Below are 27770 nucleotides of genomic sequence, written 5' to 3' on the forward strand. Positions count from 1 at the left end.
TCAAACGTCCAGGGTCCTGTGACCAATCAGAACACATTTCAGAGACCAGATCACACCTCCTTAATCACCAGATCACACCTGATCAGATAGTAGAAGGGACTTTGAGTTAAAGCAGTTCTTCACCTTGTTTGAAAAAAATTAAAAGTCAGCAGCTCCAAAGACTTTTAACCCCCCTGGCGGTATTCCCGAGTGTAGCTCGGGGTAAAGTTTCAGTACCAAAAGGGGTAACCCCGAACTACACTCGGGAATACACTGCGGCGCTGCTCCACGATCCCTCGATCATTTACCTTGTCCTGCGCTCCCGCGATGTCCCCCCTGCAGTGTCCCCGGCAATGTCCTCCGGCATCTGTCTTCCGGGTTCCGTTCCCTGCGACGTCGGGACGTACGGGGGACGGAATGGCGGGAAATTGTAAAATGGCAAAAAGTGACATTCACTAAATTCACTAAAATCACATAGTATAACATTCCTGTATCAAACCATTTCACATACATTTTGTCCCGAGTGCTTTGTCCGGCGCCCTGCCTGCATTTTTACTGTTCTTTCTGCCTGGAAACTGAGAAACGTCCATGGCGTCCAAAAAGCGTCCCTTTAGGTCAGACGCGGTTTTAGACCGGCTAGAGAACAGCGATAGTAAATCAGAACCACTTGCAGAATTGAGTGATAATGATTCGTGGGGGAAATTCCTCATCAGACACTGAAAACGATTCTGCGACTTTGCTCAGCGATGTGCGAACTTGGCGCTCTATTTCACATTTCAGTGTTTTTGGTTTGATTATATTATTGAATTAAATGTATTATTATTATATTATTATTTTTTATGATTATTTATTAAATTATAATTTATGATTTCGTGTTTCAAGTTTTATCATCCCCGGGATGTTTACTAGACTCTTGTTCGGACAGATTTCAGTGAGTTATTCCTAAGAATTACAGACCTACAATAAAAAAAAAGAATATATTTCCATGCAAAAAAATGTACCGCTTTGAGCACAGAAATATGGACATAATCAGACCGCTAGGGAGGTTAATAAATGAGCACTCACCTGTCCAGGGATCCAGCGCCATCTTTACCCGAACTAGTTTTTTGCTGGTCTTCAGGTCCCCGGCATGGGCATGCTTATTGGTTTTCTGTGGGAAGTTAGTCGTGATTTCTTGCTGCTCACAGCTGGCTTCTCGCTGTGCATATGCGAGTCAAGCTGTGCTTCTTGAATGGGCCCGTAGTCTCCTGGGACCTGAAGCATGTCCCAGAAGGTTGTAGGAAGGGAGGTGGGAGGTGAAATTGCTGCAAATCTACTGCAGCAATCCAGCTAGAAGTGGGAGTGGGTACCTGTCAAAAGCAGGAAACTGCCCCCCCCCCCCAAATAAGTGCCAAAATTAGAAGAGGAGGGCATGAAGCAGAACTTTTAGGGGAAGTTTAGGAAAACAAACTTACTTTAAGATAAGATACTTAAATAGAATTTTCTTTTTTTAACCATAGTTTGGGTAACGTTCATATATGATGCTGAGCTTCAAGCAGGGCTGTCTTAATGCATGGACACCTATGGGCAGTATGTCCATATATGATATTGAGCCTCAGTCAGGGCTGTCTTAATGCATGGACATCCCTGGGCACTGCCAAGGGGCCCCAGGTGCATGGGGGCCCCATGGTTATCTGGCATTACATTATACTTGCCAACTGTCCCGGATTTGATGGGACAGTCAAGTTTTTTACTAAGATGTCCCCGGGCAGCATCCCAGAACCTGTACTGTGCCCTCCTGATCCCAGTATTGTGCCCTCCTGACTCACCCAGTACTGTGCCCTTTATGTTGATTAGTCTTTAATTTGTGCCGTTTTCTTATTGCTTAAAGCGGAGTTCCATCTGAAAAAAAAAAAAAAAAATCAGCTACAAATACTGTAGTTTCTGACTTTTAAAATACAGACACTTACCTGTCCCTCGGTCCCGTGGTGTCCTCACCACGGCTGGTTTTACCAGCTGTCTTCTCTCCCTGGCACCGGCATCTTCAGTGCGGACACCCGGCTGTGACAGCTTGCGGCTTCACAGCCGGGTGCCCACTGCGCATGCGCAAGAACGGCTGCACTTTGTGAATGGCCCCGTAGTCTTCTAGGACCTGTCATGTGTCCCAGAAGACTATGGGGAGGGAGGACAGCTTCCGCTCGCAGTGGGAGTGGGTACTTGTCAAATTTGGGTACCCCCCGCTCCCCAAAGGTGCCAATCCTTAATGGGGAGTGGGGGACAAAGGCTTAAAGCAAAACTTCCCCTTTTGGGTGGAGCTCCACTTTAAAATCAATTTTATTGAAAATACTAATAAATATATGTTTAATTCTATCAACTATTCATACTTTAATTCTTGAAAGTAAGGGCGTAAATTGGGGCAGGCTGGTAGAGGCCCCAGTGTATTACTTTGCCCAGGGGCCCTTGATGCCATTAAGATGGCCCTAGCTTAACCTCTTGGTGCCGGCCGCATGCAAATGTGCGGCCTCCCGGTGTCTGGGTCTTGATGCCGAGCGGATGCACATTTGCGTGCAATTAAGAAAAACATATGTGCTGAGAGCAAGTGCACACATGTCCGGTACTCACGGAAAGGTCCTGATCTCCTCTTTCGATTGGGACCTTTCCCGATCACGTGAGCGCCGTGACGGCGAATCACGGCGGTCACATGACCCTAAAACCCCGCCCCGCCTCCCAGCTTCTGAAACCCATAAAGTGCCAGGAGCAGAGGCGGACTGACAACTCATGGGGCCCCCGGGCATAAAGGGATCATGGGGCCCTTGTGTCCTTGCCCAAACTCAAAAAAGTCTATGAAAAAGGTACCAGGGGCATTTCATGGGGCCCCCTACTGACCCTGGGCCCTCGAGTTTCCAAATGGTCAGTCCGCCCCTGGTCAGGAGGCACCGGCGCCAAGGGGTTAAAAAAGCTGAAATCCAAAGAATGAAAGAAGCGGGGGCAGGGACAGTCAGGCTGGAGAGAAAAGACCCAGATGATGATGGACATCCTCCAACCAGGATATTACTTACTTCGGCTTCTAATGCACATTGTGAGAATCTCACAGTGTGCAGTGAAATCAGAAACAACCGTTTCAGTTCAGGAGAACATCCGGTACATGTGGGCAAGGTAGAAGGGAAGGCGCCTGGTTTCAGCAGAACTTTGATTTTGAAAAGTTTTAGATGGTAACAGATCCCCTTTAAATGGAAACCGTTTATTCCCCCCCCCCCCACACACACACACATTACGAGTCATTATCTATGCATTTGGCTTAATTAAAATCGACACTGATATTCCGTTTCAGAGGTGTTATCGATCGGGATCTGTAATGTAAAATAATTGTTCTCCTTATAGTCCTGGTGGATACAATGACACAAATGAACAATATTACCCTGTCGGTGTGACTCACCGAATGTCACGTTAAGTTTTATCGATCTGTGAACACAATCTCTTCCCCCCCCCCTGGTTAGGTGAGATATGACGACGGGGGAGATGATTCCATTGTCTCCTCATCTTTCAGATGTATTAGGTTATGTCATTGATAGAATATATTTACTGCGCAATGTTCCATCATTATCGCTTTCCAAACAGGCTTCGGACCGCCAAAGGGAAATGACGGATCCATTTTTTAAAGTAGAAGTCCGGATCCAACTTTTTTCTTTTAGTTTTGCCAGGAGTGGGAAAGGGTTGGGGCCAGGGGCGGACTGACCATTTGGAAACTCTGGCACTGCCCGAGGGCCCGGGGTCAGTAGGGGGCCCCATGAGATGCCCCTGGTACCTTTTTCATAGGCTTTTTCGAGTTTGGGCAAGGACACAAGGGCCCCATGATCCCCTATTGCCTGGGGCCCCATGAGTTGTCAGTCCGCCCCTGGTTGGAGCTCCTGTCCAGTTCCTATCGCTGTCTATGGCTACATTCACACTAGCGTTGTGTGCAGGCGGCAGAGAGGCGTTTGGGAAGCGTTTTTACCGCAATTCTGCACATTGCAGCACATGGTGCTGTTCTAACGGGAGCGTTAGCGTCGTGTCGCAGCAAAACGGACGCCTCTGGTCGAGTCAGGAGGCATTCAAGCCTCCTATTCTAGTCTATGGTGCTGGCCGGGTGTTTGCGGCACGGTTGCGACGTGGTTGCGAGGCGTTTGCGGAGCGGTAACACCATTTAAACTTCATTATAGGCGTTTGTGGGGCGTTTTTAACGCTCGGCAAACGCCTACCAACTGCCGCTAACCGCGCATGTGGCGTTTGCGGAGCGTTTGGCGAGCGTTAAAAAACGGTCCGCAAACGCCAGACCAACGCTTGCCAAATGCTGTAGGTGCGTTTGGCAAGCGTTGGTAAAACAGTCAAGTGTGAACGAGCCCTAAGTTTGCCTTTTGAGGATTTCCTCTCACATCCTGTCCCGATTTGGCCACCACAGGACTTTTTTTGTTTTCCTTTAATGGTTGAACTGGATGGACTTTTGTCTTTTTTCAGCCAGACTAACTATGTAACTATGTAAGATACTCAGTCCAAGTCACAATTTATTAAAGCGAAAAGCAGATATGGAACAATAGGTTAGAGTGCTTAAAGTGGGGGAAGTGATTGGCCCCAGATGATATAGAAAAATGAAAAACATCCTCCTACATACAGTGCTTGAAAAAGTCTTCACACCCCTTGAAATTTTCCCCATGTTGTCATGTTACAACCAGAACCGTCAATGTATTTTATTGGGATTGGATGTAATAGACCAACACAAAGTGGCTCATAATTGTGAAGTGGAAGGAAAATGAGAAATGGTTTTCAACATTTGTGACAAATAAATCTGTGAAAAGTGTGGTGGCATTTGTATTCAGCCCCCCGGAGTCAATACTTTGTAGGACCCCCTTTGGCTGCAATTCCAGCTGCACGTCTTTTTGGGGATGTCTCTTTGCACATCTAGAGAGGGACATTTCTGCCCATTCTTCTTTGCAGAATCACTCAAGTTGTCAGATTGGATGGAGAGCGTCTGGGAACAGCAATTTTCAAGTCTTGCCACAGATTCTCCATTGGATTTCGGTCTGGACTGTGACTGGGCCATTCTAACACATGAAGATGCTTTGATCTGAACCATTCCATTGTAGCTCTGGCTGGATGTTTCGGGTTGTTGTCCTGCTGGAAGGTGAACCTCCGTCCCGGTTTTAAGTCTTTTGCAGATTCTAACAGCTTTTCTTCTAAGATTGCCCTGTATTTGTCTCCATCCATCTTCCCATCAACTATGATCAGCTTCCCTGTCCCTGCTGAAGAAAAGCATCCCCACCACATGATGCTGCCACCACCATGTTTCACAGTGGGGATGGTCTGTTCAGGGTGATGTGCAGTGTTAGTTTTCTGCCACACATTGCATATTAATTTTAAGCACAAAAGTTCAATTTTGGTCTCCTCTGACCAGAGCTCCTTCTTCCACATGTTTGCTGTGTCCCCCACATGGCTTCTCACAAACTGCAAATGGGGCTTTCTTTCGAAAATGGCTTTCTTCTTTTCACTCTTCCATAAAGGGCACTTGTGTGGTCTTGCTCCCGAGCCCCCCTGTTTGCATCCATTGATACAGGCAGGGCGGCTTGGCCCTGCTCCCTAGTCACTGGATTTGATTGACATTGACAATCTGCCCAGTGAGGAGGGACAAAGTCGGGAGAGCCGTAGCTCTAATGCACAGCACTGGATTGCGATGGGGCTCAGGTAAATGATGGAGGCCCATATATATATATATATTACATGAGGATTGATAATTATAATGGTTGTTGTTGAGGCAATAGTTCCTGAGCCGATATGTAATGTAAAACTCCTCTATGCAAGAAAGGAATTTTTCCCGCAGCAACTTGGTTCTCCAGAGAGGCTTGCATTTATTGGGTCCCAGCGCAGAACGAAGTCCACAGAGTGTCTGCAAATAATACAAGGATCAGAAGCCTTCAACGTACCCAATCCCGCTCTGATGGTACAGACAAAATACCCTATCCCAGTGGTGGGCAACCTTTTTTTTCAACTGAGCCAAATCTCGCCAAAACCACGATTGAAATTTATTTTGAGAGCCACATTTTTAAAACTGAAAATACATCCCCCATATAGTAATTCATCCCCCATAGTAATTCATCCCCCATATAGTAATTCATCCCCCATATAGTAATTCATCCCCCATAGTAATTCATCCCCCATATAGTAATTCATCCCCCATATAGTAATTCATCCCCCATAGTAATTCATCCCCCATATAGTAATTCATCCCCCATAGTAATTCATCCCCCATATAGTAATTCATCCCCCATAGTAATTCATCCCCCATAGTAATTCATCCCCCATATAGTAATTCATCCCCCATAGTAATTCATCCCCCATATAGTAATTCATCCCCCATAGTAATTCATCCCCCATAGTAATTCATCCCCCATATAGTAATTCATCCCCCATAGTAATTCATCCCCCATAGTAATTCATCCCCCATAGTAATTCATCCCCCATATAGTAATTCATCCCCCATATAGTAATTCATCCCCCATAGTAATTCATCCCCCATAGTAATTCATCCCCCATATAGTAATTCATCCCCCATATAGTAATTCATCCCCCATAGTAATTCATCCCCCATAGTAATTCATCCCCCATATAGTAATTCATCCCCCATAGTAATTCATCCCCCATATAGTAATTCATCCCCCATATAGTAATTCATCCCCCATAGTAATTCATCCCCCATATAGTAATTCATCCCCCATAGTAATTCATCCCCCATAGTAATTCATCCCCCATATAGTAATTCATCCCCCATATAGTAATTCATCCCCCATAGTAATTCATCCCCCATAGTAATTCATCCCCCATATAGTAATTCATCCCCCATATAGTAATTCATCCCCCATAGTAATTCATCCCCCATATAGTAATTCATCCCGCATATAGTAATTCATCCCCCATATAGTAATTCATCCCCCATATAGTAATTCATCCCCCATAGTAATTCATCCCCCATATAGTAATTCATCCCCCATAGTAATTCATCCCCCATAGTAATTCATCCCCCATAGTAATTCATCCCCCATATAGTAATTCATCCCCCATAGTAATTCATCCCCCATATAGTAATTCATCCCCCATATAGTAATTCATCCCCTATAGTAATTCATCCCCCATAGTAATTCATCCCCCATATAGTAATTCATCCCCCATATAGTAATTCATCCCCCATAGTAATTCATCCCCCATATAGTAATTCATCCCCCATAGTAATTCATCCCCCATATAGTAATTCATCCCTCATAGTAATTCATCCCCTATATAGTAATTCATCCCCCATAGTAATTCATCCCCCATATAGTAATTCATCCCCCATAGCAATTCATCCCCCCTATAGTAATTCATCCCCCCTATAGTAATTCATCCCCCATAGTAATTCATCCCCCATATTAAGTCCCCAAGTCCCCCCTGTGTCAATTCACTTACCTTTGCTCCGCGCGTTCTTCTTGCCGTGTTCCCGCGCCGTTCTGGTCTTCAAAGCGGACTGTGAGAGGAGAGGAGTTTGTCACGCTGCCCCGCCTACATCCTGACAGCTGCAGAGTCCTGACTTTTGGGGCGGCCGCCCGAGAGGAGGGAGGGGAGCGGGCGCCCGGCACACAGAAGAGCCGCATTTAAGTTTGTAAAGAGCCGCATGTGGCTCGCGAGCCGCGGCTTGCCGACCACTGCCCTATCCTAATATACACCTTTTTTTCCATTGACCAAAGTGTCAAGCTATCTGATTGGTTGGTTTTATGAGCATCTTTTATCGTAGGCTGGCCATACAGTATACAATTTTCCTGAGATTTTTGCTTTAGATTGATCAAAATCTATATAATAGGAGTTCAAACCTAAACAACACTTTCAATTTTATCTAATTAGGCGGGCCCTTGCACTACATAGTGGAAGGTAAATCTAAAGGAAATTGGTCAGAAAACTATAAGAAAATTGTATAGTGTATGGCCAGCCTTATGTGTTACATGCAATGTGTCTTGGCCTAGAACAGCAGCATGCATAGATTTTAATTACAAAGTTAAATACAGTAGATACTCCTTGTCTTGTTTATGGCAACCAGGGGTGGATTGACAACTCATGGGGCCCCCGGGCAATAGGGGGTCATGGGGCCCCTGTGTCCTCGCCCACACTCAAACCACACCCAATAAAGCCTATGAAAGGTATCAGGGCAGGGGCGGACTGACCATTTGGAAACTCAGGCACTGCCCGAGGGCCCGGGGTCAGTAGGGGGCCCCATGAGATGCCCCTGGTACCTTTTTCATTTTTTAGTTTGGGCAAGGACACAGGGGCCCCACGATCCCCTATTGCCCGGGGGCCCCATGAGTTGTCAGTCCGCCCCTGTACCAGGGGCATCTCATGGGGCCCCCTACTGACCCAGGGCCCTCCGGCAGTGCTTGAATAGTCAGTCCACCCCTGATGGCAATACTGCAATCTTTAACATCCTTGTACGAAGGCGGACAGGATACCCGCTTTGAAATTCTCTTCGCCATAAACAAGTACACTATGAATATTTAAGACGCCTTTAATCCATTTACCATATACTTCTCGTATTGTTTAAAAGAAAATTGGATTTTTTTACCCTTCTTGCCTAGAAAAAAACGCCACCTTTTTAAAAATGCTATTTCTCATAAATAAGGACCCCATGAATATTTAGGACCCTTTCCAATCTAATCAGACAAATTTGCATTTTTCAGTGCTGGTAGATTTGCAAATAACCTGCTCTGAACCTCTCCGACTTTCCACATATTTATCCAAAAACAGGTTAGCCCAACATAATAAAGGTAATGCAATTGCCTGTAACATAAAGAAAGGAGTAAGGAGTCCTTATTCTATCCTTTTGTTGTGTAAAATACATCTAGCTCAGTCAGATGCTGGCCTGGTCAATAACGGGAATATACACTACCTACACTGCTCAAAAAAATAAAGGAACACTTTGAAAATCCATCAGATCTCAATAGGGAAGAATCTCCTGCTGGATCTCTATACTGACATGGACGGGGTGATGTGTTAGGAACATAAGGGTGCCCCATCGTTTGATGGAAATGAAAATGATCGACCTCCAGAGGACTGAATTCATAGACACCCCGAAAATCAAAGTGAAAAAATGATGCAGCAGGCGAGTCCATTCTCCTGAAGTTTCATTGCAACTCAGAATGGTCCTCAGTAGTCTGTATGGCCCCCACGTGCTTGTATGCATGCCTGACAATGACGGGGGAGGCTCCTAATGAGACCACAAATGGTGTCTTGGGGGATTTCCTCCCAGATCTGGACCAGGGAATTACTGAGCTTCTGGACAGTCTGAGGTGCAACCTGGTGGCGTCGGATGGACCAAAACACGACATCCCTGAGGTGTTCTATTGGATTTAGGTCAGGTGAGCGTGGGGGCCATTCAGTGGTATCAATTCCTTCATCCTCCAGGAACTGCCTGCATACTCTCCCCACATGAGGCCGGGCATTGTTGTGCACCAGGAAGAACCCAGGACCCACTGCACCAGTGTAGGGTCTGACAATGGGTCCAAGGATTTCACCCCGATACCTAATAGCAGTCAGGGTGCCATTGTCTAGCCTGTAGAGGTCTGTGCTTCCCTCCATGGATATGCCTCCCCAGACCATCACTGACCCACCACCAAAACAGTCATGCTGAACCATGTTACAGGCAGCATAATGTTCTCCACGGCTTCTCCAGACTCTTTCATGTCTGTCACATGTGCTCAGGGTGAACCTGCTCTCATCTGTGAAAAGCACGGTGCACCAACCGAGCTCTATGGTGCCGGGCAGTGAGCACAGGGCCCACTAGAGGACGTCGGGCCCTCAGGCCACCCTCATGAAGTCTGTTTCTGATTGTTTGGTCAGAGACATTCACACCAGTGGCCTGCTGGAGGTCATTTTGTAGGCCTCTGGCAGGGCTCATCCTGTTCCTCCTTGCACAAAGGAGCAGATACTGGTCCTGCTGATGGGTTAAGGACCTTCTACGGCCCTGTCCAGCTCTCCTAGAGTAACTGCCTGTCTCCTGGAATCTCCTCCATACTTTTGAGACTGTGCTGGGAGACACAGCAAACCTTCTGGCAATGGATGTGCCATCCTGGAGGAGTTGGACTGCCTGTGTAACCTCTGTAGGGTCCAGGTATGGTCTCATGCTACTAGTAGTGACACTGACCCTAGCCAAATGCAAAACTAGTGAAAAACAGTCAAAAACGATAAGTAGGGAAAAAGTCAGTGGCCTCCACCTGTAAAACCATTCCTGTTTTGGGGGTCATCTCGTTGTTGCCCATCTAGTGCACCTGTTGTTAATTTCATTAATACCAAAGCTGCTGAAACTGATTAACAACCCCCTCTGCTACTTACCTGACCAGATCCATATCCCAGAAGTTTCATTGATTTGATGCTAGACTCTGATTAAAAAGTGCTCCTTTCATTTTTTATATATATTATATATATATATATATATATATATATATATATATATATATAATATATATAATTGCAATATCCTACAGGGGGGGAGTCTGTGACACAGAAGGTTAGAATGCATAGAATACATTAAGGTAAAAAAAAACCTTTAGGCTTTAGAACCACATTAAGTTCTACTTTATCTTGTTGCTGCTAATCTGCTTTTTTGCAGTTTGTTACGTGGTTTGAAAAAAACATTTGCTTCAGTCAAGTCAGTAGAGCTGGTTCACACTTGCTTTGCTTTCTTGGAAAGCAGTCTGAGGTGGATCGCAGTTGGCAGGTGGATTGGAGACCATATGTCTCCTCCTGGATGCTAAAAAACATGACATTATTATTATTATACAGGATTTATGGCTCCAACAGTTTGCTCAGCGCTTTACAATATAACGGGAGACAATACAGCAACAATACAGTTCAATACAAGAGGGATAGGAGGGTCCTGATCCTGGGAGCTTACAATCTAGGAGGGAGGAGCTGGTGGTATAAAAGGTAGTAACTGTGGGGGATGGACTGGTAGGAGGAGTAGAAGATTCCATTATTAGCTGAGGGCAGGATAGGCCCTCAGCCCTAAGAGACATGGGGTTTAGATTTTGCTGTGGCTATGAAGAAAAGTATCACATCCACGGCACGTGTACTGCTCTGCCTGGCTGCCATGTTAGCTTAAGAGCTAAGAGTTGGCGATGGGGGGGGGGGGGGGGCTGTAAAACTGTAGCTCAATAGCCTATTTTTACCATCTGCCCCCCCCCCCCCGAGCTGCAAAGGTAAGCAAGAAATAAGGCCTTAGGCTGTTTTTTTCTCTTTGCACGAGGCATTTGATAATAATTGGATTGTAGTCTGCTTCATGCATGGTACTTGTTAATATAAAAGTAATCTTCCTAAAAAGGATACAGATACAATAAAAACCTAATGGAGGTTCAAACTCTTCTCTCTATTATAAGTCCTCATGCACACTGGGGGGGGACGTTTTGATAACGCTGGTAACGTTAGCTGTGTAAACCCAAGTTAAAAATGTGAGTTTTTAAGCTTTTTTTAGCATGTTTGCATTCGCATTTAGCGGAGTTTGCCATGTTTTTTCGCGTTTGCCTTTTTTAGCGTTTTTTTTTACCAAAAAAAGCGTCTTTACAGCTAAAAACCTCCTCTATAAACCCACTAGTTCTGGGTTGTTTTTCCAGAACTAGTGGGTTTATGGAGGAGTTTTTTAGCTGTAAAGACACTCTAAGGCTGAAAAACTCGACAAAACACGGTAAAATGCTGCAAACTGGCAGCCAAAAAACGTCCCTGCCAAAAAACGCTGATTCCAGTCTATGTGTGTATGGACACATGGGATAACATGCCGGGGATGGACACATAGGATAACATGCTGGGGATGGACACATAGGATAACGTGCCGGGGATGGACACGTAGGATAACACGCCGGGGATGGACACGTAGGATAACATGCTGGGGATGGACACATAGGATAACACGCCTGGGATGGACACATAGGATAACATGCCTGGGATGGACACATAGGATAACATGCCGGGGATGGACACATAGGATAACACGCCGGGGATGGACACATAGGATAACATGCTGGGGATGGACACATAGGATAACATGCTGGGGATGGACACATAGGATAACGTGCCGGGGATGGACACGTAGGATAACACGCCGGGGATGGACACGTAGGATAACATGCTGGGGATGGACACATAGGATAACACGCCTGGGATGGACACATAGGATAACATGCCTGGGATGGACACATAGGATAACATGCCGGGGATGGACACATAGGATAACACGCCGGGGATGGACACATAGGATAACATGCTGGGGATGGACACATAGGATAACACGCCGGGGATGGACACATGGGATAACACGCTGGGGATGGACACATAGGATGACATGGTGGGGATGGACACATAGGATAACACGCCGGGGATGGACACATAGGATGACATGGTGGGGATGGACACATAGGATAACATGCCGGGGATGGACACATAGGATAACACGCCGGGGATGGACACATAGGATAACATGGTGGGGATGGACACATAGGATAACACGCCGGGGATGGACACATGGGATAACACGCTGGGGATGGACACATAGGATAACACGCCGGGGATGGACACATAGGATAATATATAGTAATAATAATAGTACATAGTAATAATATATATTCCAATAATATGTATGAACATGAACACATCTAAAGGAGCTGAGATATTAGAAGCTGAAATGCCTACTCATATCTTTAAAAATGTTTGATCCTGTATACAAATGACTTTACATTTTTGAGAATCTCTTGTGACTTTTTGGATGCACTTGGGGGTTTGTCCGGGATTAGAACCCAGGACTTTAAATAATTTTATATGCTGTTGGTTAAGTTAACTGGCTTCTAAAATAAATAAATATATAAGTATATAAATGTTTGTATGTGGGGCTGCTTTAGGGGTCAAGCACTCATGGAGTAATTCTGTGTATTCTATAGATTCCTAATGGATGTGTCATACAGTATACAATGCATAATTAAGTAACTACAGACATATATCTGCCACCCCTCTCTGCCAATCCCTCCACTGGCCTCCACTCAGTGTCCTCCATCCCTCTCTGCCAATCCCTCCACTGGCCTCCACTCAGTGTCCTCCATCCCTCTCTGCCAATCCCTCCACTGACCTCCACTCAGTGTCCTCCACCCCTCTCTGCCAATCCCTCCACTGGCCTCCACTCAGTGTCCTTCATCCCTCTCTGCCAATCCCTCCACTGACCTCCACTCAGTGTCCTCCACCCCTCTCTGCCAATCCCTCAACTGGCCTCCACTCAGTGTCCTCCATCCCTCTCTGCCAATCCCTCCACTGGCCTCCACTCAATGTCCTCCATCCCTCTCTGCCAATCCCTCCACTAGCCTCCACTCAGTGTCCTTCATCCCTCTCTGCCAATCCCTCCACTGACCTCCACTCAGTGTCCTCCACCCCTCTCTGCCAATCCCTCTACTGGCCTCCACTCAGTGTCCCCCACTCCCCTCTGTCAATCCCTCCACTGGCTTCCCATTGCCCAAAGGATAAAATTCAAAACATTAACAATAACATATAAAGCCATTTATAACTCCGCCCCAAATTACATCACTAATCTTGTCTCTAAATATCACCCAAATCGTACTCTCCGCTCCTCGCACGACCTCCTGCTCTCTCGCTCCCTTGTCTCCTCCTCCCATGCTCATCTCCAGGATTTTTCCAGAGCTTCCCCCATCCTCTGGAACTCTCTACCCCAATCTATCAGACTATCACCTACTCTACTCACTTTTAGGCGATCTCTGAAAACCTATCTCTTCAGGGAAGCCTATCCTGCCCTCAGCTAATAATGGAATCTTCTACTCTTCCAACTAGTCCATCCCCCACAGTTACTACCTTTTGTACCACTAGCCCCTCCCTCCTAGATTGTAAGCTCCAAGGAGCATGGCCCTCCTATCCCTCTTGTATTGAACTGTATTGTTGCTTTATTGTCTCCCGTTGTAAAGCGCTGAGCAAACTGTTGGCACTATATAAATTCTGTATAATAATAATAATAATAATAGTATATAAGGCAAAGTATGTAGGAATATGGTGTATTGTACACTCAGTTCAGCCTGAGTTAAAGTTTTCACTGCTACTTTTAGTGGACACAGAGTCCTAAATTTGGATTTTTACCATTCTGCTGTTTGGTGCCCACTCTCAGGCATGTGCATGTCTATAAAAAGTTGGGTCAAGTACACAAATTATTTTACCTTTTTGTGACTCTCATATATTTTCCAACTTGTCCAGGATTAGAAAGTAGGACGTTAAACAATTTTGTGTTGCAAATTAAGTTAACTGGTTTCTAAATGAAATAAATAAATACATTATTAAACATATTAGTGTATGAATGCCTGTATGTGTGACTGCTTTCAGGGTCAAGCACTGAGGGAATAAATCCATGCATTGTATAGATCCGTAATGAGTGTGTCATGCAGTACACAATTAATAATTAATAAAGTAACTATAAACATATAAAGTGAAGTATGTCGGAATATTGTGTATTGTACACTCAGCTCAGCCCGGGCTAAAGCTGGCACAGCTACTTTCAGCAGACATGGCGTTCCAAATTAGTTTGGAATTTTTTTTCCATCATAATTCCACATTTTCTGCTGTTTGATGCCCAGACTTTTCCTTAAAAATGTTGGGTCCTGTACACAAATTATTTTCTGTTTTGGAAATCTCATATTGTTCTGCACGTGCAACGTACAATTGTCTATTGATGTACATGGGGGCTTGTCCGGGATTAGAACCCTGGACTACACAGCTTTATATGGTGTAGGTTAAGTTAACTGGGTTATATAAACAAATAAATGAACAAATATATAAATGTAATATAATATGAAAAAGTGCAGCGCTAATAAACAAATTAAATGTGCTATTTCAGAGACTGGCCACACCCTCAAATAGACAGTATGAAGTCCATAGGAACAATGTCCGGTAAATGACAAATAGATGAAATGATAACTTTGTAACTCCCAGTGAGGCACTCGTCAAAACCGTGTAGGAAATATAAGAAATGCACACTCACCAGATGCGCATTAGGTAAGCACAATATTAATAGCCAGAGGTCCCCTCTTATCCTGTGAAAGGTGCAGTTCACACTGTACAGGCTGTCCCACAATACTGGCGCCTCGAGAGATCTTCTCTACTGGTGGAAGCTGCGATGGGGGTCAGCTTATATGAGTCACTCTCCTCTAGGCCTCAGGGTGGTCACCATATGGTCCTGGGGGGTTAAATGCTCGATGTGGAGCAGAGAATAGTGGCCATAGTGTAGTAGGTCAAAATATAAATTCTTTTATTAATAGTTAAAAGTGATGACCATACATAAAAGGAAATGGAGGCTATCGCCAATGAAATGTAGACAAAGCATGCAGCAAAACCGTTCATAAACCATTTAGAAAAACTGACCAGCTGGATAGTTATGGGGGCCACCGGACCTCCTTGATCCGGTGGAGTGACGTTAAGGAGGTCTGGTGGCCCCCATAACTATCCAGCTGGTCAGTTTTTCTAAAGGGTTTATGAACGGTTTTGCTGCATGCTTTGTTTTTGGCTGCTTTAAAGGTCATGCATTGAGGGAATATCTCTGTGTATTCTATAGATCCCCAATGGATATGTCACACAGTATACAATGCATATTTAAAGCGGAGCTCCACCCAAAGGGGAAGTTCCACTTTAAGGTTTTGTCCCCTGCTCCCCGTTAAGGATTGGCACCTTTGGGGAGTGGGGGGGGGTACCCTAAATTGGCAGGTACCCGCTCCTACTTCTGCTCTGATTGGCTAAGCGATTGGAAGCAGAAGTTTTCCTAACCCTGCTCCCTCCTCATAGTCTTCTGGGACATGTGACAGGTCCCAGAAGACTACGGGACCATTCACAAAGTGCAGCACTTCTCGCACATGTGCAGTGGGCACCTGGCTGTGAAGCCGCAAGCTGTCACAGCCGGGTGCCCACACTGAAGATGTCGGCGCCGAGGAGTGAACCTGGCCAGTGTGAGGGCACCACAAGATTGAGGGATGGGTGAGTGTTCACTTTTTAGAAGTCAGCAGCTACAGTTTTTGTAGCTGCTGACTTTATATTTTAAAATCCTAACTGGACCTCCGCTTTAATAAAGTAACTATGAACATATATCAGGTAAAGTATGTGGGATTGGTGTGTACTGTACGCTCAGTTCAACTGAGATACGTGGAGCCAGGCATATCTGTTGTGCTGTGCTTAATATACATGCATATGGTTGCCCCCCCCACTTTAACTTTGCATGCTAAGTTACTCCATCTCTTGTTGTGGCAAAGATTTGATATGGCGATAAAGACAGTAGGAAGAGTTCTGTAGACCAGTAAGTCCAGTTGGCTCTGAGGAAGAGGCAAGTCCTCGAAACGCGTCAGCCTGCTGAAGGTCCAGAGTTCCCATCACGGACGCACACGCAGTGTGGATCGGACCGAGCTGTTCTTATACGATGTACCTTTGACTGTATTGTCATTTTGTGAGTACAATACTTACTTTAATCATTCAATAAACATATTTTTAAGGTAATGCACTAGGCCGGTGCGCCCTCTTTCTGTTTTTTTTTCTCTACTCAGTACACTTGGACTTCCCCGGTCATTTGAGGGCAGCAAGGCGTGCATATTCCAAGAAATTGATGAAGCGGTCCCATCCTTTTGGAGTCCATCCCTAAGCGCAGGAGCATTTGGGTTTTGTCAGCACCTGTGGTAGAGAGCCCTTGTAGATCATTAACTTGGGGTTCCCCAATGCATGGAGTCTAAGCCCCAGCCTGCTTCTTCACCATAGCCCCTGATGGTGGGGATGGACTTTCAGCAAGCTGGGACCAGATCGCGGCCCCCAGGTACGCCCAGCTGAGGATGAGGAGACTGCTCATGGGAGCACAGCACAATGGGAGGAGACAAACAGAAATCTGATAGACTAGCCGAGGTCAGGACGGGCGGAAAACAAGTACAGTCAGACAACGAAGCCAGGGTCGGTACACGAGTAGTCAATGCACGATACAGGAGATAGCAAAACACAGGAGCTCTGACAACTAGGAAGTTGCTCAGGCAAAGTGGCCTAGACTGAGCATGTCTTATATAGGCAGGCAAACAAGGCGGCGGGCCAGGAAGTGATGGAAGGAAAGGAAATAAAACCCAGAGAACAGGAGACGATGCCCATCGGTGAGCACAGACAAACACACATGTGAAAGGGATCAGGAACAGCACTGCAGCAAGGAGGTAAGCATGCACAAACAGGGAACAGGCTAACTTGTGACAGGTTTGTCATTTTTTCACTATTGTCTAACAGAGTAGAACTGGGTAGTACTGACAACAATGCCTGGGACTGCAGTGCAGTAGAGGCCCTGTTGTCAGCTCAAACAGGAAGTTAGGAGCTCACTGGATTTCTGGCAGATCAATAGATATTTTTCTGTACTTTTAGATACATGGCATTTTTAAAGAGACACGGCATGGGGAAATAGGTATGTATTGCAGAATTTTACTAAATGTTTCATAGGCATACACTAGTTACCAGCTTTGGGTGAGGAGTGCCTTAAAAACATTTGCTACAATTTTTTTATTTTTTTTTTAAGTCTGGCATGCACTCAAAGCTGAAGTATTAGTTTTGGTTGGGCAGCCCCTCATCGCATTTCCTCCAGCATATCTTCCCTAGAATGTCTTTCATTTATTGGAAGTCATGCTCGATTTGTTACAAATTACTGAGCTTATTAAATACATAATACATTTCAATTCAAGATAATGAATTCATTATTAAATTCTTTAGTCGGTTAAGCTTCTTAACCTGTTTGACTTAAAAAATGCATTAAATTAGGTTCCTGCTGGAGAGTGATTTACGCTATCCATCACTTCTCATTTTTTCCTCATACTAAAATATAGGTAATGTAATTCAAAAAATGCCAGGCAAAAAACAGAATTATGTCGTTTGCAGTCAACGTCTGCCTGCAGGAAAATTCCAGCCTGCATCATTTATCAACATAATACTGCATATATTTGTGTCTGTATTACTATCGGAGTTCAAAATGTTCTGCTCTTTGGTGCACAGACATGTATATGCCTTTAAAAAAATGTTGGGTCTTCTACTCAAATGATTTTACATCTTTGGAAATCTCGTCTGTCTTTTTGATGCACATGGGGGCTTGTCCGGGATTAAAACTGTAGTTGATTAAGCTGTTTAGAGTGATATCCATCACTCTTCCTTTTTTTCTTTTACTAAAATATAGGTAATGCAATTCAAAAATTGCCAGGCAAAAAACAGAATTATGTCATTTGCAGTCAACGTCTGCTTGCAGGAAAATTCTAACCTGCATCATTTATTAACATAATACTGCATATATTTGTGTCTGTTTTTCTATCAGAGTTTAAAATGTTCTGCTCTTTGGTGCACAGACATGTGTATGTCTTTAGAAAATGTTGGGTCCTCTGCTCAAATGATTTTACATCTTTGAGAATCTTGTCTTTCTCTTCTGATGCACATGGGGGCTCGTCCGGGATTCAAACTGTAGTTGGTTAAACTTCTTAGAGTGATATCCATCACTCATTTTTTTCTTTTACTAAAATATATAATTTATCAACATAATACAGCATATATTTGTGGCTGTTTTTCTATTGGAGTTTAAAATGTTTTGCTCTTTGGTGCAGAGACCTGTGTATGTCTTTAGAAAATGTTGGGTCCTCTGCTCAAATGATTTTACATCTTTGAGAATCTTGTCTGTCTTTTCTGATGCACATGGGGGCTCGTCCGGGATTAAAACTGTACTTGTATAAGCTTCTTAGAGTGATATCCATCACTCTTCATTTTTTTCTTTTACTAAAATATAGGTAATGCGATTCAAAAATTGCCAGGCAAAAAACAGAATAATGTCATTTTGCAGTCAACGTCTGCCTGCAGGAAAATTCTAATCTGCATCATTTATCAACATAATACTGCATATATTTGTGTCTGTTATTCTATTGGAGTTTAAAATGTTTTGCTCTTTGGTGCACAGACATGTGTATGTCTTTAAAAAATATTGGGTCCTCTACTCAAATGATTTTACATCTTTGAGAATCTCGTCTGTCTTTTCTGATGCACATGGGGGCTCGTCAGGGATTAAAACTGTAGTTGGTTAAACTTCTTAGAGTGATATCCATCACTCTTCATTTTTTTCTTTTACTAAAATATAGGTAATGCAATTCAAAAATTGCCAGGCAAAAAACAGAATTATGTCATTTGCAGTCAACGTCTGCCTGCAGAGAAATTCTAACCTGCATCATTTATTAACATAATACTGCATATATTTGTGTCTGTTTTTCTATTGGAGTTTAAAATGTTTTGCTCTTTGGTGCACAGACATGTGTATGTCTTTAAAAAATATTGGGTCCTCTACTCAAATGATTTTACATCTTTGAGAATCTTGTCTGTCTCTTCTGATGCACATGGGGGCTCGTCCGGGATTAAAACTGTAGTTGGTTAAACTTCTTAGAGTGATATCCATCACTCTTCATTTTTTTCTTTTACTAAAATATAGGTAATGCAATTCAAAAATTGCCAGGCAAAAAACAGAATGATGTCATTTGCAGTCAACGTCTGCCTGCAGGAAAATTCCAGCCTGCATCTTAAATTAACATAATACTGCATATATTTGTGTCTGTTTTTCTATTGTACTTTAAAATGTTCTGCTCTTTTGTGCACAGACATGTGTATGTCTTTAGAAAATGTTGGGTCCTCTACCTAAATGACTTTACATCTTTGAGAATCTTGTCTGTCTTTTCTGATGCACATGGGGGCTCGTCCGGGATTAAAACTGTAGTTGGTTAAACTTCTTAGAGTGATATCCATCAATCTTAATTTTTTCTTTTACTAAAATATAGGTAATGCAATTCAAAAATTGCCAGGCAAAAAACAGAATGATGTCATTTGCAGTCAACGTCTGCCTGCAGGAAAATTCTAACCTGCGTCATTTATCAACATAATACTGCATATATTTGTGTCTGTTTTTCTATTGGAGTTTAAAATGTTCTGCTCTTTGGTGCACAGACATGTGTATGTCTTTTAAAAATGATGGGTCCTCTACTCAAATGATTTTACATCTTTGAGAATCTCGTCTGTCTTTTCTGATGCACATGGGGGCTCGTCCGGGATTCAAACTGTAGTTGATTAAACTTCTTAGAGTGATATCCATCACTCTTCATTTTTTTATTTTACTAAAATATAGGTAATGCAATTTAAAGAACTTCAGACTAAAGACAGCATTCTATAATATGCCGTCAACCTCTGCCTGTAGAAAATTTCCAGCCTGCATCAGTTATAAATATAATATAGCACTTGAAATAGACCAAGGCATATATTTATTAATAATTTGCACAGCTATTCATCAAAACTGCATGTAAATTTGTTCTGTGTGAATGGAGAAAAATCAAATGTTCCGAGGCTACATTCTCTGCAGATCCCCTCACTTCAATGGGCTGCCCTATGTGCATTTGTTGCCCAAAATAAGCTCCTGCTCCTTTTTGGGTAACAAGTTATAGCGGTTTTTAAACTAGCTGTGCGAACAGATACAGTAGTTGCACCGAAATGTGTGTCACGTGTTCTGCCATGATTTGTTTTTACTAGCAAATTTTTTAAAAACCCCAAACATGAAATTTCTGAAAGCAGAGGCGCTGGAGAATAAAATATGGATCGTCATATTCTTTATGTCTCATGATATTTGCGCAGCTGCTTATCACATGCATATTTTCAGGAAAACAAAAGACACAAAACTGAATTTTAGAGCACGCAAACAAAATATAACACACATTTCTTTTTTAACTGTAAATAAATACGTCATGACTGAGATTTGTTTGTGTCTATTAAATGGTAAAAAACTAACGGTGATTCTGCACACGATTTCAAATTTCCAGATCTGAATGGGGGTTTAATGGGCAATTCTGCAGCGATTATTTTGCGCCAAAATTGCATGACAAAATGCTCCTTTGAATACTGCCTCTTCAATATTTCTCTTCAAGGCCTGTTGAAGGCTCTCTGAAGAGTGTTCAGAATGCTGACTGCTCTTTAGAGAGCAAAGAACAGTCCTATTTTTTTTTTTTACAATTTTTAGAATTTTAATATTTTTATTTTACTTTTTTTTTTTAATTTTCCTGTTCGGAGGCATTGGTGAAATATCAGGGGTCTAAACAGACCCCTGATGTCTCGATTTTGAGATGGAGAAAGGGACTGAGAACATAGATTCATCAATCCCTTTCCCTGCAGCTTTAGCTGCACTGAACAGAGAGAGAATGGGATTGAACCCTTTCTCCAAAGATCACCGATCCCTTCGCTGCTTCCTCCTCTGCCCAGCATACATGTCAAAAAATGATTAAAACACAATAGCGTTTTATCCTTTGCCACTTCCCTTCCGGCCCATGTATATAAATGGCCGGATAGGAGCAGTGCAGGGGCGGGTGGCCATTTATAAACGTCCTTCCTGCTTCCCTGCTTGTGCGTGCTCCCTGGGAGTGCGCAGCACCGCTATCTGGTGTCCACAGAGGTCCGCTGTGTCACTGTACAGGACCTCTGTGTGAGGTCCCGATCTTGTGATCACTGATTGGCCAATCAGTGATCACATGAATAGTAGTAAGCAAGATGTCACTTCCTGGCATCATTGATTACTACTAGTGAAATCTGTGAATGATCACAGAGGTCACATGGTACAAGGCTATTCACAACAGCCCTGTACCATGTGACAAGCTGTGACCAATCACAGCTCTCACAGTATTTCTCAATAGTTGCAAGAATGGAGCCAGAGAGAAGGAGAAATTATTGCTTTTACAGCCTTTATGGGTGTAAAAGCAGTCAGTGTAAAAAAAAAAAAAAATCTTCTTTACCCCCCACAAGTAGTACAGTGTCACTATGGTGAAACTGTACTGCTAGGGTGATAGTATGTTAAAAAAAAAAAAAACAACAAAATAAATAATAATATAAAAAAATAAAATAAAAATGTAAAAAAAGTTTGAAAAATTATAATTTTTACTAATTACGGTTATTTTTTTTTTATTAAAAGCGTTGTGTTGTCATCTAGCGTAGCGACGTCACCTAGCGTCGTGACGTCACCTAGCATCGTGACATCATGTTTGAAGAATTGAAAAGTCACCCCGGTTGCGAAGTGGTTAAACGATCTTTCATTGGACGTTTCTCTGCGTGTCACCAGGGAATATACAACGCAGAATGCGCATGTATTTCTATTACCAACCTGTATCCATGTATGACGAGCAACACGTCATTCTGTACGACAACAGGCAAGCGCCATATGTTGCCGGTGGCTGGAGCAGACTGTAGCAGGCAGAGACTCCGCATCCTTCACACGGGAATGGCAGGGCGTGATCGTTGCGGTCACTGCTTTTGCTGTCACTGGCGGATTTCCAGTACCGCCCGCCGCCGTGTACATCTTATTGTTTTGGCCTTATTAGATAGAATTGTTGCTGCGAAGCTCTCTGGTTCAGCGTCCCCGCGGGCGATCCATTATTCTCTGCTACAGTTAGTTCTCCGAAATAACGAGATTGTGAAACAAATTTTACTGCCGGATCCGAGTCTTGTTCACAGAACAAATCATTAGAAAAATGTGCCGAGCCCTGCAGTATATCGTTAAAGAGACAGTCCTCCCAAAACTGATATTCCAGAGATCCCAAATAGTTACAATGTATCCAAACCTAAGATAAAAAATTTGTCACATGTTGCATCCTACCCGTCTTCAGGTTACATTTGCAGTTTGTGCGTGTCAGGAATGCGCAAAAATCACGTGCCTCCCTGACACGCACAGAAATGTGCTGTCATTTTGCAGACGGAAAACAGTAGCGCTCTTTCTGAACGGCGATCCAATGCATCTGCTAGCACGTGCGCCAAAACGCATGGCGCCGCAGCACTATGGGGTTGAATTACTAAAGGCAAATAGACTTGCAAAGTGCAGTTGCTCCAGAACTTAACCCCTCGCCCTCCAGAGGATTTACCTTCCTGACCAGGCCATTTTTTTTCGATACGACGCTGTGCCACTTTAACTGAAAATTGCGCGGTCATGCGACGCTGCACCCAAATTAAATTTAAGCCCTTTTTTCCCACAAATTCAGCTTTCTTTCGGTGGTATTTGTCACCTGTGCGTTTATTTTGTGCGCTCTAAGCAAAAAAAAAAAGACCGACCTCATGCACACGGGACATTTTTACAGTGGCTGTTTTTGGCTTTTGACATTTTTTCCTACAGCCAGTAAACCCCTCCAGCATGTTCTCGTACGTGTCCATCCCCCCCATGTTCTCCTATGTGTCCATCCCCGGCATGTTATCCTGTGTGTCCATCCCCCCCATGTTCTCCTATGTGTCCATCCCCGGCATGTTATCCTGTGTGTCCATCCCCCCCATGTTCTCCTATGTGTCCACCCCCGGCATGTTCTCCTACGTGTCCATCCCCGGCATGTTATCCTATGTGTCCATCCCCGGCATGTTATCCTATGTGTCCATCCCCGGCATGTCATCCTATGTGTCCATCCCCAGCATGTTATCCTATGTGTCCATCCCCGACGTGTTATCCTATGTGTACATCCCCAGCGTGTTCTCCTGTGTGTCCATCCCCGGCGTGTTATCCTATGTGTCCATCCCCGGCATGTTATCCTATGTGTCCATCCGGCATGTTCTCCTATGTGTCCATCCCCGGCATGTTATCCTATGTGTCCATCCCCGGCATGTTATCCTATGTGTCCATCCCCGGCATGTTATCCTATGTGTCCATCCCCGGCATGTTATCCTATGTGTCCATCCCCAGCATGTTATCCTATGTGTCCATCCCCGGCGTGTTATCCTATGTGTCCATCCCCAGCATGTTATCCTATGTGTCCATCCCCGGCATGTTATCCTATGTGTCCATCCCCGGCGTGTTATCCTATGTGTCCATCCCCGGCGTGTTATCCTATGTGTCCATCCCCAGCATGTTCTCCTATGTGTCCATCCCCAGCATGTTATCCTATGTGTCCATCCCCGGCGTGTTATCCTGTGTGTCCATCCCCGGCATGTTCTCCTATGTGTCCATCCCCAGCATGTTATCCTATGTGTCCATCCCCGGCATGTTCTCCTATGTGTCCATCCCCAGCATGTTATCCTATGTGTCCATCCCCAGCATGTTATCCTATGTGCCCATCCCCGGCATGTTATCCTATGTGTCCATCCCCGGCGTATTATCCTATGTGTCCATCCCCGGCATGTTATCCTATGTGTCCATCCCCGGCATGTTATCCTATGTGTCCATCCCCAGCATGTTATCCTATGTGTCCATCCCCGGCGTGTTATCCTATGTGTCCATCCCCGGCATGTTATCCTACGTGTCCATCCCCAGCATGTTATCCTATGTGTCCATCCGGCATGTTCTCCTATGTGTCCATCCCCGGCGTGTTATCCTATGTGTCCATCCCCAGCATGTTATCCTATGTGTCCATCCCCAGCATGTTATCCTATGTGTCCATCCCCGGCATGTTATCCTATGTGTCCATCCCCGGCATGTTATCCTATGTGTCCATCCCCGGCATGTTATCCTACGTGTCCATCCCCAGCATGTTATCCTATGTGTCCATCCCCAGCATGTTATCCTATGTGTCCATCCCCAGCATGTTATCCTATGTGTCCATCCCCGGCATGTTATCCTATGTGTCCATCCCCGGCATGTTATCCTATGTGTCCATCCCCGGCATGTTATCCTATGTGTCCATCCCCAGCATGTTATCCTATGTGTCCATCCGGCATGTTCTCCTATGTGTCCATCCCCAGCATGTTATCCTATGTGTCCATCCCCGGCATGTTATCCTATGTGACTTTTTTTGTGTCCATCCCCGGCATGTTATCCTAAAACACCACTAGACGTGAATGAAAAACGATAAAAAAAAGCTGAAAAACTCCTGTTTTTAAAGTGACTTTGCACAGCTAACACGTCATATTCATCAGTCCCTTTCTCTGCAGCTTTAGCTGCACTGGACAGCGAAAGAATGGGATTGAACTCTTTCTCTAAAGATCACCGATCCCTTTGCTGCATCCCGTGTGCATGAGGACTAACTAAAGATTGCGCGGTCATGCAGCGTTGTACATAAATGAAATGTATGTCATTTTTTTTCCCCATGAATAGAGCTTGCTTTCGGTGGTATTTGATCGCCTCTGCGGTTTTTATTAAAGACCAACAATTTTGAGAAAAAAAACAATATTTTGGACTTTTTGCTATTAAACATGTCCAGTAAAAAAATTTAAAAAAATCAAATTTCAGCATTAATTTAGGCCAAAATGTATTCTGCTCCGTGTCATTGCTAAAAAAAAAATCCCAATACGTGTAAATTAATTGGTTTACGTGAAAGTTATAGCGTTTACAAATGGCGGTATATGTACTGGGATTTTTCATTTTTTTCAATATAGTAGTAATGGCGGCAATCAGCGATTTATAGCCGGACTGCGGGACTGCAGTGGGCATTCTGACACTGGGAGGGGGAGGGACTGATTAACTGCCACTGGCATCCCCAGTGACACTAATACAGTGATCAATGCTAATGAAAAGCACTGCCACTGTACTAAATGGCACTGGGCAGGAAGGGGTTAACATCTGGGGGTGATCAAAGGGTTAACTGTGTGTGTTTTACAGTGTAGGCATGCTGCTTTGTATGGCTCTGCAAAGCAGCATGCTGGAGCTGACAGGGGAGAGATCTGTATTGTTTACATACAGACCTCTCCCCCTGTCAGCGATGCTCAATGATCGCCAGGTGCCGACGGGGAATCTGGTGATGGACAACCGAAGTGGCCAATGGCGGCGCAGGCAGAGCCCCCTACCCAGAAATGCGAAATCACGTATATATACACGTGATTTTCACAGCCCTGTTCCCCTGTAGCAGCATTTCTGCTATAGGGCGGTCAGGAAGCAATTATTAAATGAGCAGAAGCTTCACTTTGCAAAAATCCCCAATCACATGCAAGGAAAATAAAAAAAACAGCATTTCCTCCAGAGCTTAATAAATGAGCAGAAGCTCTGCTGACTTCTATCATCCAATCACGTGCAAGCAAAAGTGTTTTTTTTTTGTTTTCCTTGCACCTGATTGGGTATTCTTTGTAAAGTGAATCTTCATCTTATTTACTGAGCTCTGGAGCAACTGCACTTTGCAGAGTACACAGTCTATTTGCCTTTAGTAAATCAACCCCAGGGGCGTATTTTCCACAAGGCAAACAAGGCATTTGCCCAGGGCGGCATTTTTTAGGGGGGCAGCATTGAGACACATGCGGCTTGGGGACCAGGTGTTGTTGGTCAATGTCAGGCTCTCTCTCCGGGGGGGGAATTTTATGTTGCCTAGGGCAGCACAAAACCTAAATACACCACTGAATCACTGTTGTGGTGCAGTGCAATTTTGCAAAAGGGTCAGGGACTTCTTTTGCGCATTTCTCATTGAAATGAATGAGCTGCTCTACATGTAACAAGTGGAAAGTGTGCAGAAATGTGTGCCCCCTGGGGTGGATTTACTAAAGGCAAATAGTCAGCCCTCCATACAAGGTGCAAGTGCAATTGCTCCAGAGATTAGTAAATGAGATGAAGATTCACTTCGCCCAATCACACGCAAGTCAAATTGAAAAAAAAAAAGCACTTCTGCTTGCACATGATTGGATGATGGAAGTCAGCAGAGTTTCCCCTCATTTACTAAGTTCTGGAGTGCAAAGTCTATTTGCCTTTAGTAAATCAACCCCTTTGTCACACCTGCATATCCCTGTAAGCAGTGGCATCCCTAGGCAGGTGCGGGGGGGTGCGCGCTGCACTGGTTGACACCAACCGCACGGGGTAACATCAGACCCGCTCCATGAAAAGGTAAGTTGTAAGCAGGGGCGGACTGACCATTTGGAAACTCGGGCACTGCCCGAGGGCCAGGGGTCAGTAGGGGGCCCCATGAGATGCCCCTGGTACCTTTTTCATAGGCTTTTTTGAGTGTGGGCAAGGACACAGGGGCCCCATGATCCCCTATTGCCCGGGGGCCCCATGAGTTGTCAGTCCGCCCCTGGTTGTAAGGCAAGCCGACGATCCCCGCAGGATGGATCAGATCTGCGGATTGAGAATAATGGATCAGAGTCTGATCCATTATGCTCCCCAATCCGCAGATCCGATCCATCCTGCGGGGATCGTCGGCTTGCCTTACAACTTACCTTTTCGTGGAGAGGATCTGGTGTTGCCCTGTATAGGTTGCATGCCAACGATCCCCGCAGGATGGATGGGATCTGTGGATTGGGGAGCATAATGGATCGGAGTCCGATCCATTCTGCTCAATCCGCAGATCCGATCCATTCTGTGGGGATTGTCGGAGGGGGTGTCACCAAGTGTTATTGCACCGGGTGACACCAACCCTAGGGACGCCCCTGCCTGTAAGGCAGATCAAACCTGGCAGGAATCTGCGGCAGTTTCCTGTATAGAGAACTGCCATATTCCCCATTGAGGTAGTTTTCTGCACTCGCAGCATCTGGAAAGGGATAAAGCGTGATGACGTCTTCTATCACAGAGATATACTGCATACGTTTTTTTTTTGCTTTGACATACACTTGAAAATCCTTTCATGATGTTCTTTGTCTTACAGATAATCCGAGACTCGATCCGGAAGTGACCAAAGCCAATTCCTTGGGTTTCATCGGATGTCTCTCCTCCGTCCAGTACAACCAGGTGGCCCCCCTCAAAGCAGCACTGCGACACCCCAGCATAGCCCCGGTCACAGTCATTGGCTCATTGTCTGAGTGTAGTTGTGGTTCCATCACAGACACTGATCTCAGCACCATCACGA

The 27770-nt window shown here is 44.5% G+C and overlaps 1 protein-coding gene across 1 annotated transcript in view; it reads left to right on the forward strand.

Annotated features, from left to right (window-relative positions):
• LOC149462245 (contactin-associated protein-like 5) overlaps positions 1 to 27770 on the forward strand; it is a 689962-nt gene that overhangs the window by 642414 nt on the left and 19778 nt on the right. Inside the window, exon 22 of the mRNA XM_089677184.1 lies at positions 27570 to 27770. This exon is cut by the window's right edge and continues 18 nt beyond it. Within this exon, the coding sequence (XP_089533310.1) occupies positions 27570 to 27770 (201 nt within the window). The remainder of the gene's footprint in view (positions 1 to 27569) is intronic.

Source organism: Staurois parvus, unplaced genomic scaffold (assembly GCF_062004578.1).
Source record: "Staurois parvus isolate SC_StPar_1 unplaced genomic scaffold, SC_StPar_1.0 ptg000179l, whole genome shotgun sequence".
Classification (NCBI taxonomy): domain Eukaryota; kingdom Metazoa; phylum Chordata; class Amphibia; order Anura; family Ranidae; genus Staurois; species Staurois parvus.